At 48.4% G+C, this 12,365-nt stretch overlaps 1 protein-coding gene across 1 annotated transcript in view; it reads left to right on the top strand.

Annotated features, from left to right (window-relative positions):
* The first annotated feature begins 1,866 nt into the window (after positions 1-1,866).
* CWF19L1 (CWF19 like cell cycle control factor 1) overlaps positions 1,867-12,365 on the top strand; it is a 12,597-nt gene continuing 2,098 nt past the window's right edge. Inside the window, exons 1-11 of the mRNA XM_034065542.1 lie at positions 1,867-1,902; positions 2,009-2,093; positions 2,592-2,670; positions 3,764-3,865; positions 4,602-4,816; positions 5,669-5,787; positions 6,437-6,521; positions 7,346-7,486; positions 9,118-9,229; positions 10,763-10,842; positions 11,717-11,926. Of these exons, the coding sequence (XP_033921433.1) occupies positions 1,880-1,902; positions 2,009-2,093; positions 2,592-2,670; positions 3,764-3,865; positions 4,602-4,816; positions 5,669-5,787; positions 6,437-6,521; positions 7,346-7,486; positions 9,118-9,229; positions 10,763-10,842; positions 11,717-11,926 (1,251 nt within the window). The 5' untranslated portion in view covers positions 1,867-1,879. The remainder of the gene's footprint in view (positions 1,903-2,008; positions 2,094-2,591; positions 2,671-3,763; positions 3,866-4,601; positions 4,817-5,668; positions 5,788-6,436; positions 6,522-7,345; positions 7,487-9,117; positions 9,230-10,762; positions 10,843-11,716; positions 11,927-12,365) is intronic.

Genomic DNA, 12,365 nt, shown 5'->3' with positions numbered 1-12,365 from the left:
TGCTTTGAAAAGATGGAATCTGAAGCAGAAAGCACTGAGGTGATGAGTGTCAGGGCAAAGCCTTCAGCCAGCCCCAGTGCAGCAGGTTCAGGCTATGGTACCATTGAGCATTCACACTTTGTTATCAGGAGCTGGAAGTCATGTTGACTGACAGCTTAATAAATTGCTAAAGGTGTTGCAAAGGGAACTTAACTGTGTTGGGCTCCTCATTGTCTGCCCCAGTCAGTGTGTCTCAAGGAGGGGGAGCAGGTACAGTGTAACCTGGCTTGGATCACCTCTCGCCAGTGGTACGGGCACCATCTCCACCAACACACAAACCACACTTGCAGCCTGTGCCTGCTTTGCCCTCTTCCAATGCCCTTGGCCCTGAAAAATATAACCAAGGAAGCACTGGGCTAAAAGGGGATGATTGATTCCCTCCACCTGCAGTTTATACTCATGCAATAAGCCTGATGTGCTGGTGCCTGAATGCTCCTGGGCTCACTGCCCACCAGCAGCCCCAGTCCAGCTTTGCAAAGCTGTTCTCCAGCCAGTGCACCTCTGCTGCTGCATGGGGTGTCCTGGGGTCAGCAGTAGCAGTCATTTTTCTCCTCCTTGGTAGCTGGTGCAGTGCTGTGGGTTTGACTTTCAGCCTGGGAACAGTGCTGATAACACCAATGGTTTGAGTTGTTGCTCAGTGATGATTACTCTGACCAAGGACTTTCTGAGTCTCATGCTTTGCCAGGGAGGGGAAACCAGGAGGAAGCAGAGACAGGACACCTGACCCAGACTAACCAAAGAGGCATTCCATACCACAGCACATCATGCCCACTATATAAACTGGGGCAGTTACCTGGAAGGGTTAGATCACTGCTTGGTCAGGCTGGGTATTGGTCAGTGGGTGGTGAGTGGTTGTGTTCTCTTCCCTTGTTATTTCCCTTATCATTATTACTATTGGTGGTAGCAGCAGTGGTTTGTGTTATACCTTAGTTACTGGACTGCTCCTATCTCAACCCGTGGGAGTTACATCCTTTCAATTCTCCTCCCCATCCCTCTGGGGCCAGGACCGGGAGGAGAAAGGGGTGGGAGTGAGCAAACAGCTGTGTGGTTCTGAGTTAGGGCTGGGCTTAAACCACAACATGAGGTTATTCATGGAGCCACCGGCCCTGCAAGTGTTCACACAGTGTGGAGACGAGGCCTCAGTGCCATGGGGCAGTGGTGGCCTTGGCAGGGCTGGGAATGGTTGGGCTGGGTGAGCTTAAAGGGCTTTTCCAGCCTGGTTGAGTCTATTCCATCCTATGACTGCACCCTAGGGACAATTTCCTGTATTTGCCTGGGTCTGACTCCATAGAGGAACCCTGGAATCATACACCTTGATGGCAAACCCTCTGCTCCACCCATTTCTCCAGCCTTTGAGAAGCAGCTCTGCTGTGTTCCCATGCTCTGGTGCTGAGCACGGTTCCTTGGTAGTAAGAAACAGTTCTTTAAGCAAACTGAACTGAGGCTGTTCTAACAGCGCCGTTTGCCTTTCCCAACCCCTGGACTTTACGCTGTGTGTGTGTGTGAGTCGCAGGCATCCAGGTACCTCCGTACCGTCCATCACAAGCAGCAGGACGGTTCGGTTGTTGATCTCGGTTTTAAACCACCGCAGGTGAACCCGGCAGTGGCATACATGGCAGCACATCTGCCTGCCCCTTGGGGACCATCACCGCAGGCTCCGGTGGCTCCTATGGACGGGGTCCTTCAGGGCACTGAGACCCTCCCCGACGGGGACCGCTCCATCCCAAGGCACGGGCAGCTCTTCCAGCACTGAGGTCCGCCCGGAAGCGCTGTTTTCCCTATGGAAGCGCTTTGTGCTGCGCAGCCGGAAGAGGTGGGAATTGGGGCGAGTGCTTCCGCGATGGCGGCGGCGCCGCTGCGAGTGTGAGTGCGACGGGAATGGACGGGATGGGAATGGACGGGATGGGATGGGACGGGAAGGGACGGGACGGGACGGGCTTAAACCCTTCTGAATGGCTGTGTCCCGCAGGCTGGCGTGTGGCGATGTGGAGGGGAAGCTGGAGGCTCTCTTCGGACGGGTCCGGGCCATCCAGAGCAAGAGCGGCCCCTTCGACGTAAGGCTCCGCGGGGAGCGGCGGCTTTGGGGTGGCTCGGGCCGGGACCCCGCTCGGGGGGACACGGGGTGGGTTGAACCGGGGCTGAGGCGGGTGTTGGTGTCCGGAGCTGCGCTGTTCCCTCTCTGTCCGCCCCACATCGTTCCATGTTGTGGGGGACTTCAGACCCCGATCCCACTGGGCACGGTTCTTGCCGTCAGCACCGCCGGGAACTGAACCGTTCTCCCTTGGCTTGTGAGGGCCCCTCGGTGATGGTGTCCCATGGGCTCAGCGTGGCCCAGGATCCGGTGGCTCCCTGTGGATGGTGACCCTCAGGGCATGGTGCTCTCATGGTTGAGACCCTCCCTTGCCAGGGACCGGTCCTCCAGATCCCCTCTGTCCCATTCACTGCTCGGGTGATGGATGGTGCGGTGTTTGACGGCACACATGCCAGCAGCAGTGTTACATGTGTCCTGTCCTGTGTCAAATGGCAACTCTCCCGTTATCTGATGTTTTCAGATGCTGTTGTGTGTTGGGAACTTTTTTGGCTCTACTTCCGAGGCGGAATGGGCAGAGTATTGCACAGGCACCAAGAAAGGTAAGGAGGGCTCCTCGCTCCGGGTGCTGGTGATGGCAGTGCTCTGTGACCCCCTTTGCTGTCCCATCTCAGTGTGCTTTTGAAGTCTGAACTTGCAGTTAAGCATATGTTAAAGCAGTGCTGTGCTTCCCTTCCCTGCACTCAGTCACAAGAGGGGAAAGCAGAGGTGCTGGTGTGGGTGTCTCTGTTCTTCAGCCATGGAGACCACAAGCCTTTCCAAAGGAACAGGGTTTGTCCATTCCTCCTCGGTCCCCACAGCCCTTGTGTTGGAGATGTTTTCATGGCAATGAATGTGAAAGATCCTGTGTGAAGTTCTTTGCCTCTTCCCATTCCCCTTTTGTAAGGGAAATGCTACCTCCTGAGCATTTGTAGTGTTCCTCTTTCCCCTTCAGTGCTGCTCTGGCTCTTGCTGCTGGCATGTGGCAAACCAGTAAGAAGCTGGGACTCCTGCTTTCCGCTTCCCCTCTGCTGCTGCATCCCAAGTTATCCCCTGCCTGTCTGCATGGGCCATCTGCATAAAGGTTGTCCTGTTTGCCCCTTACCATGGCAGGGTGTGCTCCCTTCTGTTTCTGTTGCTATGAGAATGTAAGGAGAATTGTTAGTGGTTTAAAGTTGGCTCCCTGGGGAAGCTCCTGTGTGCACACAGGTTGAAGAGTGAGTGTTAACAGCAAAGTCTTCCCTGGACGGATGTGTTCTTCCTCATCTTGAATTGTATTTACCCTTCAAGCTGCTGAAAACACCTGTAGCTTATAACCTCACCTATATACACGTAGATAGAAGCAAGGTTCACATCATTTCATGCTGGTTTTAAGCCATTCAGGAAGTTTTCAAGCTCTGTTCTGCAATTGTGTCTTCTAATTTTGGGAGCAACAGCATAACAGCACCTGCAGCAGATCTGCTGTATTGCTGCTCCCTTCTGGAACAGGGAGTTGTCACTGGGTTTTACTCAGTGACAAACTTAGGACCTGTTGACCAGCTTACTGGTGTGCCAGGAAATCCACAGGAGGTGTCTCTGGCATCAGTTGTTCTTCTTTCTAACTTTTAAAGGCTCTAAAGCTTGTGCTAACTGAGTGCATGTGGTTTTCTTCCTCAGCTCCTATTCCAACCTATGTGCTTGGTGCTAACGACCAGGAGACTGTGAGCTATTTCCCAGATGTCAGTGGCTGTGAACTGGCTGAGAACATCACTTACTTAGGTAAGTTGCAGGTGCTTTGTGATAAGGGCATTTACCTGGAGGTGCTTTCATGAATGTTTTCTCATCTTCCCACTTTTTTTACCCAGCTTTTGATATGGGTTCATTTTTGGGATGTGAGATAGCAATGAAGAGAGGAGGCTGGGGGTTGACTGAACAGCTGCTTCTCTGTAGGCAGGGTTGGATTTGAGTCATTGTGCTAAAACCTGTCTTTGCTGTAGTTTCATGAATCCCAGACTGGTTTGGGTTGGAAGGGATCTTAAAGCTCATCCAGCTCCAACCCCTGCCACAGGCAGGGACCCCTTCCACTGGAGCAGCTGCTCCAAGCCCCTGTGTCCAACCTGGCCTTGAGCACTGCCAGGGATGGGGCAGTCACAGCTTCTCTGGGCACCCTGTGCCAGCACCTCAGCACCCTCACAGGGAACAGCTTCTTCCTTATCTCCAACCTGAAGTTCCCCTGTTTCAGTCTGAACCCATTACCCCTTGTCCTATCACTACAGTCCCTAATGAAGAGCCCCTCTCCAGCATCCCTATAGGCCCCGTTCAGATACTGGAAGCTGCTATGAGGTCTCCACACAGCCTTCTCTTCTCCAGGCTGAACAGCCCCAACTTTCTCAGCCTGGCTCCATACAGGAGCTGCTCCAGAAAGGCAGGACTGCTGAATTTGGACATTTACCTGTCACATAAGAGATTACTTTCAGTGTCGACATCTCAAGTTCATGTCTGTGTATTCATGCAGGTCGCCGAGGTCTTTACAGTGGTTCTTCTGGCCTGCAGATCGCATACCTGAGTGGCACTGAGTCCCAGTGTGAGCCAGCTCCTGCCTACAGTTTTAGTGCAAAGGATGTGGCAGAACTGAAAACATCTTTGTTGTCAACACCAAACTTCAAAGGTGTGGATATATTGCTGACATCCCCCTGGCCCAGAGATGTGGGGACGTTTGCCAACAGTGCGGTAAGAGTTGTGGTTTCTGGTGGAATGGGTTTCCAGATGGATTTAACAGAGGATTGTCTTTCTGCTTGCTGTGGCAGTTTGGGCTATTGGACCATTTCTTCCCCTCTGCCATTCCCACTTCAGGAGCAGTAGGATGGAGAACAGAGAGGAAAACTGCTTTCTTGAGGGTAGATTAGTGCCTGTTCTGCTGCTGCGGTTCAGGGCTGTGACAGGTGCCTGCCAGGTCAGAGTCTCATGCCCTCTACTTTTACCAAAGATGACAAGGTATAACAAGCATGGGCTGTTCCTGAACATCTTTCTTCTGCCCTTTTCTTACCCTACTTCTCAGTCTAAGACTAATGGGAAAAAGACAGTACAAGAGCCTTGAAGCAAGGAAATGGTTTGAAGTCTGCTGTTTGGTTGTGTTTTGTTTTGCTCTGGCTTCTCTTTCTGATGGGAGTGGGATAACATTTTGCTTCTGAAGGAAACCTCAGAGCTTTTGTACTTACTTGACTCATGCACTAAAGCTTTGTCCCTCTGGGTATGTGGTCAGAAGTTGTCTTAAGGGTTTTGACATCTTTTGGTGTTTGCCACACTCACTCTGGCTTCACAAGACCAGGAGAAAAGAAAGTACAACCAGCTTGGATTGATGACATGAGTGGAGGCAAACCCTGGGTACACATAATGGGATAAATGAGCAGGCTGTGGTTGGTGATAAGAGATCAAGCCCTTCTGACTTTATTTTCCCCTCCCAGAGCATGGTGACCCCTATAGTCAGTCTCTACATTTCCAGCATGCAGTTCTGTATGAAACTTAATTTTCAGTGCAATCCTACAGTTGTTTTTAAAATGAAACTTGGTTTGTGTTTTGCAGGGAGAGATAGACACCAAGAAATGTGGCTCCAAGTTAGTGTCTGATCTAGCTGCAAGTCTTAAGCCGAGGTACCACTTTGCTGCCCTGGAGAAGGCCTATTATGAAAGACTTCCTTACAGGTTAGTTGGACCATGTGGGATCTCGCTTCTTGTCTAATAAGAGTTCAGGTTTTATAGAAAACAGGAGGACAACTTCAGAAGGACTTTATGAAGTCACCTAGCCCCACACAGGGTCAAGGCTGCTTCTCAGATGCATCTTACTAGTTTAATCCCTGCTGCCTCAAACTGTGCAGTCCAAGTACCTTGTTGTGAATCTGATGCCAGGTTAGCTGCCCTTAGTCACAGTTAAACAGGGTTCTGCCTAATGCAGGGCTGTATCTCTGTACCATGGCAAGGCTGTGGTGTGGTGAAGAGTGGTGTCAGGATTCTGTATAGAAAATATGACTAGTGACACAAGGCAGGTATCAGAGCAACTTACAAATAAAACTGAAGCTGTTGTGTTGGTGTTGCCCAACACTATTAACCTCTCCACAGAAAACACCTTAAAGGTGCAGCTGTTGTCAGACGAGTGGATTGTCCTCTCCCCTCTGTATTTGCTCTGCAGTGAGATGCCATTTTGGTCTGGGTAGCTCTTTGCTATTAGATCTCATAGATCTCATAGGCCAAAGACTGTATGCTGTCTGAGTAACTTCATGGAGGACACGTGGTTTGCCCACTGTCCTTTTCCATATTGTATATGCCAGTAGAGTCATGTTTTGCTTCCTTCCAGAAACCACACAGTGTTACAGGAGACCCCACAGCATGTGAGCAGGTTCATTGCACTTGCTGACGTTGGCAATACAAGCAAGAAAAAGGTACTGACACTCTTGAATGTTTCTTCTCTTCTCAAGTACAGGATATGTGGCAGTAAGCCCAGCTTTGGCTAGCTAGAGGATAGAGTTGATCACTTCAAAGCTTGGCTGAAGGGGAAGGATCAGTCTCACTTGATTAACAGATACCAGTTGCCTGTTATGTCAGAAGGGTAGGATGTGTTCTGGGGGACCATTGTTCTCTGCCTGGTGAGATGGCATGTAGCTGTGAAGACAGCTGCAGAGGAAACTGGATAGAAAGCTGCTATTTCTTCCTTTTCCTCAGCTGCTTTACATAGGAGGTAGTGAAATTCCAAAGGAGCCCTTACAAATCACTGGAAATAACTAACTTCTGGGATAGGAAGGGGCTGGTTTTTTCACATGGGTTTCTTCTTTAACTTGCTTCTTCTCTACCCTTAAGACAGTTACAGAATGTTGGTGTAAAAGGACAGGTTGCTTGTGATTAAGAAGGCAGAGGAGCCAGGCCTGGTAACAGAAAGGATCCAGGAATTCTGCATAGAAAGAAGGCCTGGAAACAGGCAAGGATCAAGGTTGTTTCTTTTTCAGTCAGGATACGCTGCTGCTCTTCACAAAGATCTTCCTATAAGTGACTGGAGAAGCACTCCACAAACTCTTGGTTGCCCTGGGTGGGACTCTAGCACAGGCAGTGTGTTTTTCATGTCCTGCCTTAGCTTTCAGAGCAGTTTGCTGAGTCCTTGCAGTTCTAAGTTGTGTGTTGCTGTTTCAGGGTGGCTGTTTACAGGTGACCTCTTCAGAGTTGCAGTCATGGCAAAAGCTTCTTGCATCTGAGCCATCTGTTTTTGTTTTAGTATCTCTATGCATTCAGCATTGTGCCAATGAGCTTGATGGACCCTGCAGAGCTAGTGAAACAGCCACAGGACACCACTGAGAATCCATACCGAAAATCACAGAAGGAGGCACAGAAGAGCAAAGCATTCCTGTGTGCAGAGGTACTGCTGCCTTTTCCTTCATGTGTTTCCCTGTGTTAAGCTTGCTTAGAACAGCATTTGGCTTTAATGTGGGGATATTTCTGTCCAAAACACCACAGGATTCTGTGTAAACAATTTGCATCAACCAAATTACATAGGAGTTTGTTACAGTGTGCGCTTTGTTAAGCCAACCATATCTTGGCCTGCATCCGAAGGAGTGTGGCCAGCAGGTCCAGGGAAGTGGTTCTGACCCTCTTCTCTCCTCTGGTGAGACCCCATCTACAGTCCTGCATCCAGCTCTGGAGTCCTCAGTACAGGAAAGATGTGGTCCTGTTGGAGAGGGTCTAGAGAAGGACCACAGGAATTATCAGAGGGATGGAGCACGGAGAGGTGCTCCATGTGAGGAGAGAAAGTTGGGGTTGTTCAGCCTGGAAAAGAGAAGGCTCCAGGGAGACTTTATTACCATAGAATTGTAAACTAGTTTGGGTTGGAAAGGACTTTAAGCTCATCCAGTTCAACCTCCTGCCATGGGCAGGGACACCTCACACTAGACTGTGTTGCTCAAGGCTCTGTCCAGCCTGGCCTTGAACATTGCCAGGGATGGAGCATTCACAGCTTCTCTGGGCAACCCATTCCAGTGCCTCAGCAGCCTCACAGGGAAGAACTTCTTCCATAAGTCTAACCTGAATTTCCCCTGTTTTAGTTTGAATCCATCACCTTTGTCTGATCACTAGTCCCTAATGAAGAGTCCCTGGTGGCCCTCTGTTCCTTAAAGAGGGTTTATGAGAAAGGGACAGACTTTTTAATAGGGTTCCTAGGTTAAGATTTAATTGTTTCACACTAAAGAGTGGGGATTCAGACTAGACATGGAAGGTTTTTTTTCCCTGTGAGGGTGCTGAGGCGCTGGCACAGGGTGCCCAGAGAAGCTGTGGCTGCCCCATCCCTGGCAGTGCTCAAGGCCAGGTTGGACACAGGGGCTTGGAGCAGCTGCTCCAGTGGAAGGGGTCCCTGTTTGTTGCAGGAGGGGTTGGGACTAGAAGGTCTTTAAAGGTCCCTTCCAACCCAAACCAGTCTATGATTCTAATTGCACATCTGCATCGTGATGCTGTGTTGTGATCTGCCTCCTTGTCAGCACTGTTCCCTATCAGTATCTCAGCTCACATGGTCTTATTCTCATAAGCTTGTAGACTACCAAGGAGTCCTTCCCAGTTGCTCCCCAGTTTTCTTCCTTAGATTGCTGGCTTCTCAGGTGCTACTTCTTCTGATGTTGCATTTCCACTGTATCTCTCAATGTGGTGAGCAAGGTGTTGAATACAATTGTTTTTTCTCAAGTGTCCTAGGTTACCAACCCCATGCTCCTTTAAATATCAGCTGCTCCTCCTGAGGGCAGAAGGTTATCTCCTGAGGGCAGGTTACCTTCCTGGGCCTGAGCAATCTGCTGGGGGTGTCAGAAGAGGTGAATTGCCAACTTAGTAATTTATCCTCAGGCAAGTGGATGTGGGAAAGGTCAGTTCATTCTCTTCCAGGATATTAATGCTTTTGATGCTTTTCAAAGGTAGTTACACATCTCTTAAGGAAGCAAATTACAGTACCTACTGTGACTCTGTGTGGTGCACTTGTAATCTTGGCTTTGGTTTTCATTTTCTGAACAGGAAGAATCCGCTTGTCAGTTCTTCTTTGATTTGAGCAAGCATCAGGGGAAGAAACGTCCCTCAGATGGGAAAGAGGGAGGGAACTCCCAGCCTAAGCAAGCCAAAAAACCCCGTAAGTATGCAGATGCTTTTACCAAAGCTCTTCCCTTGAGGCATTGGACCATCTCCCTCTTCATTTATCCCAAGCTGTTGAACAGTGGATGTCAGCTTGCCAGCGTGATCTGTCACTGTACCTGATGCTGTGGGAATACAGAGGAATGAAGGGTTTCTTGTTTCCTACAAACCTTACAATCAATAGATGGAAGACAAGTCAAAAGCATAGTTTAAAAACTAGTTGGATCTGTGGTGGTTGCAGTTGAGCTGATGCCATTTACCCTCTGAACCAGCCTGGCCCCTGAACATGACAAGAGGCAGTTTCACAAAGCAGCATATTTCCTTTCAGAGGGACCACAAGAGATTGGGTTCATGGTGCCAATGAGTTCTTGAAACACCACTTCAGTTGGTCTGTGCTGTGAGCTGACAAAGTATTAATGAGCTAGGAAGGAAGGAGGCCCTTCTGTTACCTCTGTGCTGTAAATCTCACTAGAGTTTGCCTGACTTGAAGAAACCAAAACGAAATCCTTAAGAATCAAGACTTCTCAGTGCCAGTGTTACTGCAAGCATGGATCTTTACAAATGTTGGTCTTAAGACATAAATGCAGGTGTCAGCCCCTCTTTGTTTCTCTGAAAGCTATTCCTTCTGCCAGGGGGTAAGAAAACCCCTGGTAGGTAAGTCTGGTTGCCTGTGTTACGTGGGACTAAGTTGTTGGTTCTTATTAGATTTCCAAACCCTTTGCATAGTCTTTGCACATAACAGCTCACAAGCTAAATTATACTCAAGTGAGTGCAGTGCCATTGCTCTGTATGTGCCTGCAGAGGCACAACTGGCTGCGATAGCAGCTTTGATGAAGGAATGTGTGTGGGGTTTCTTGTTTTCCACCATCACTTCTGTAGGACATAGTGTGCCACTGTGCATATCCAACTTCCAAAGTCTCTGCAGTTTGTTGTGAGAAGAGAGCACTGTTAATGCTGTTCTGCTCAGAGATGAACCCCAGAATTGGATAGTTGGTTTCCTGCAGTTCTTGGGAGTCCTGTCATGTGTATTGCATTTGCAAAGCAGCTTGTCTGTTCTCATACACGGCTTGCAGAGGACACAAATACAGTGTTTGACCCTAAGGTAGCTTATCAGTGCCATCAACTTACATTAAACATCAGCTCAGGTATCACAGTTTGCATGTGAATCCAGGTGAGTGTGATGCATAGACCAGACATGACAAGTGCCTGTCCTTGTCTTTACCTGTGCAGTAATTTTACCTTGTTTTGATTTGTTTGTTGACCTGGAAGCACTAAAATCCTGGAATTAGTGCTCTTCCATGAAAGCAGAGCACTCTGAGAATGCTCTCAGCGAGGGTGTTACTGCCACCACCTCCTTTCTTGCTGGGGTTTCCCAGAGGCACTAGTTCTCTGATGCGATCTGCTTCCAGGTGTCCTGACATCTTCAGCACTTTATCAGCTGGGAAGGGTGGCTGGCAAAGGGTGACTCCTCCTCATCTTGTTCCATTCCTTGGTCTGACAATAAGCCTTTGCTTTCTCTTTCCCAATAAAGCACAGCCCTCTGGGCCCTGCTGGTTCTGCCTTGCCAGTCCCGAAGTGGAGAAGCACTTGGTTGTTAGTATTGGCACACATGTAAGTACCCAGAGCATGTTCTTTGCTGCATGATGGCAGAAACATGCTAAGACATAGCAATATAAAACATCAATCCCAATTGTAAGCTTTAAAAAGAAAACAACCAAACTTTATTTGCAGCTGACTCTTGGTTTGAATTTCAGTTTTCTCACATCTCCCCTATAAAAGACATAACTATATAAAGTCTTAAGAAACCAAGCAGTTTTGCTCTGGCAGCAGAGCTGGATTACAGTGCAAGAACACTCTGCTGTTGCCAGCCCTCAGGGCTTGCTTATGTTACCATATGGCAGAACTTTTCCAGTGTGAGCTCAGTGTAAACTGGGAGCTGCTTTGGCAGCAGGATGCACTGTCAGGAGTGAGGCCAGATGTCCCTGGGATGATTGGTTCCTGTTTTGGTACATACAGATTGAACAGAAGACAAGATACCTTTAAAGTTGACATCTTGGAGATTAATTCACTGGTTGGTGTATTAATTTTGCTTAAAGTTATTGTTCCTGTGTTGCATAATCCACCTGAAACTGCTACAGGTTTGGCCACAGGCTTGTTTTAAGAGCTGTTAACACTTTTCAAGTGGCTTTTTTTTGTCATAGTCAGAAATTGTAGCCATACTGTGAAAGTTCACTCATCCTGCAGATGAGGCATTCTCTGGTATTCAGATGATGATATTGTTTTCTCTCTTTCTCATTCCTCTAGTAATTAATAAATTGCTTATACACAATCCCTAATAAGTGACATAGAAAGGAAGACTTTCCTGTTCCTGAGGCAAATTGCTAGGATGGGGGATACTCAGAATGCAGTCAGAGAGTAAATTTCCATAGCATGGTAAGTAAGTGTTGCTTGCAGTGAGTAACTGGTGTGTATTGTTTCACTCTAGTGCTATCTTGCCCTGGCCAAAGGTGGCTTATTACCTGATCACGTCTTGATTTTGCCCATTGGGCACTATCAGTCAGTGGTTGACTTGTCTTCAGAGGTGGTGGAAGAAGTGACCAAGTACAAGTCTGCCCTAAAGGAATTTTTCAGAAGCAAGGGAAAGAGATATGTCTTATTTGAAAGAAACTATAAGAGTCAGCATCTGCAGTTACAGGTATGACTTTAGCATCACCCTAGGAGAATATAAGCTTGCACTTACCTGCAAATGAATGGAAAGAGAAAGCTCACCTTCAAATTTCCCTCCTTATACTGTGCCTTCCCAGAGTATGGAGAGAAGTCGTCCTACTGACAGATAGAGCCAGAGCAAAACTAAACCCAGTGTGCTGGTTCTGCCAGAGTCCTTTAGTTCTTCCTGTTTCAGCAGCACAGTGTGGGTTGTGTTGAATGGCTGAGGAAGAATTTTCCCTGCATGGAACGGATTAAAAAGCCCAGGAGGTGTTCAGATAAATGGCAAGACATTGCTCACACTGGCACATAAACTGTGGTGCTCACTTTTTGTCACTGACATAGGCTGAAAATGTAAAGATTAATGCAGAGCTCTGGTCACTGCCAGCCAGTACCAGCCCTTTAATGTGACAGTTTTGTCCATGTGT

Source organism: Melopsittacus undulatus, chromosome 8 (genome assembly GCF_012275295.1).
Source record: "Melopsittacus undulatus isolate bMelUnd1 chromosome 8, bMelUnd1.mat.Z, whole genome shotgun sequence".
In the NCBI taxonomy this organism is placed as follows: Eukaryota; Metazoa; Chordata; class Aves; order Psittaciformes; family Psittaculidae; genus Melopsittacus; species Melopsittacus undulatus.
Note: the sequence above shows the minus strand (reverse complement) of the source record. Positions and strands in the feature narration are given on the sequence as shown.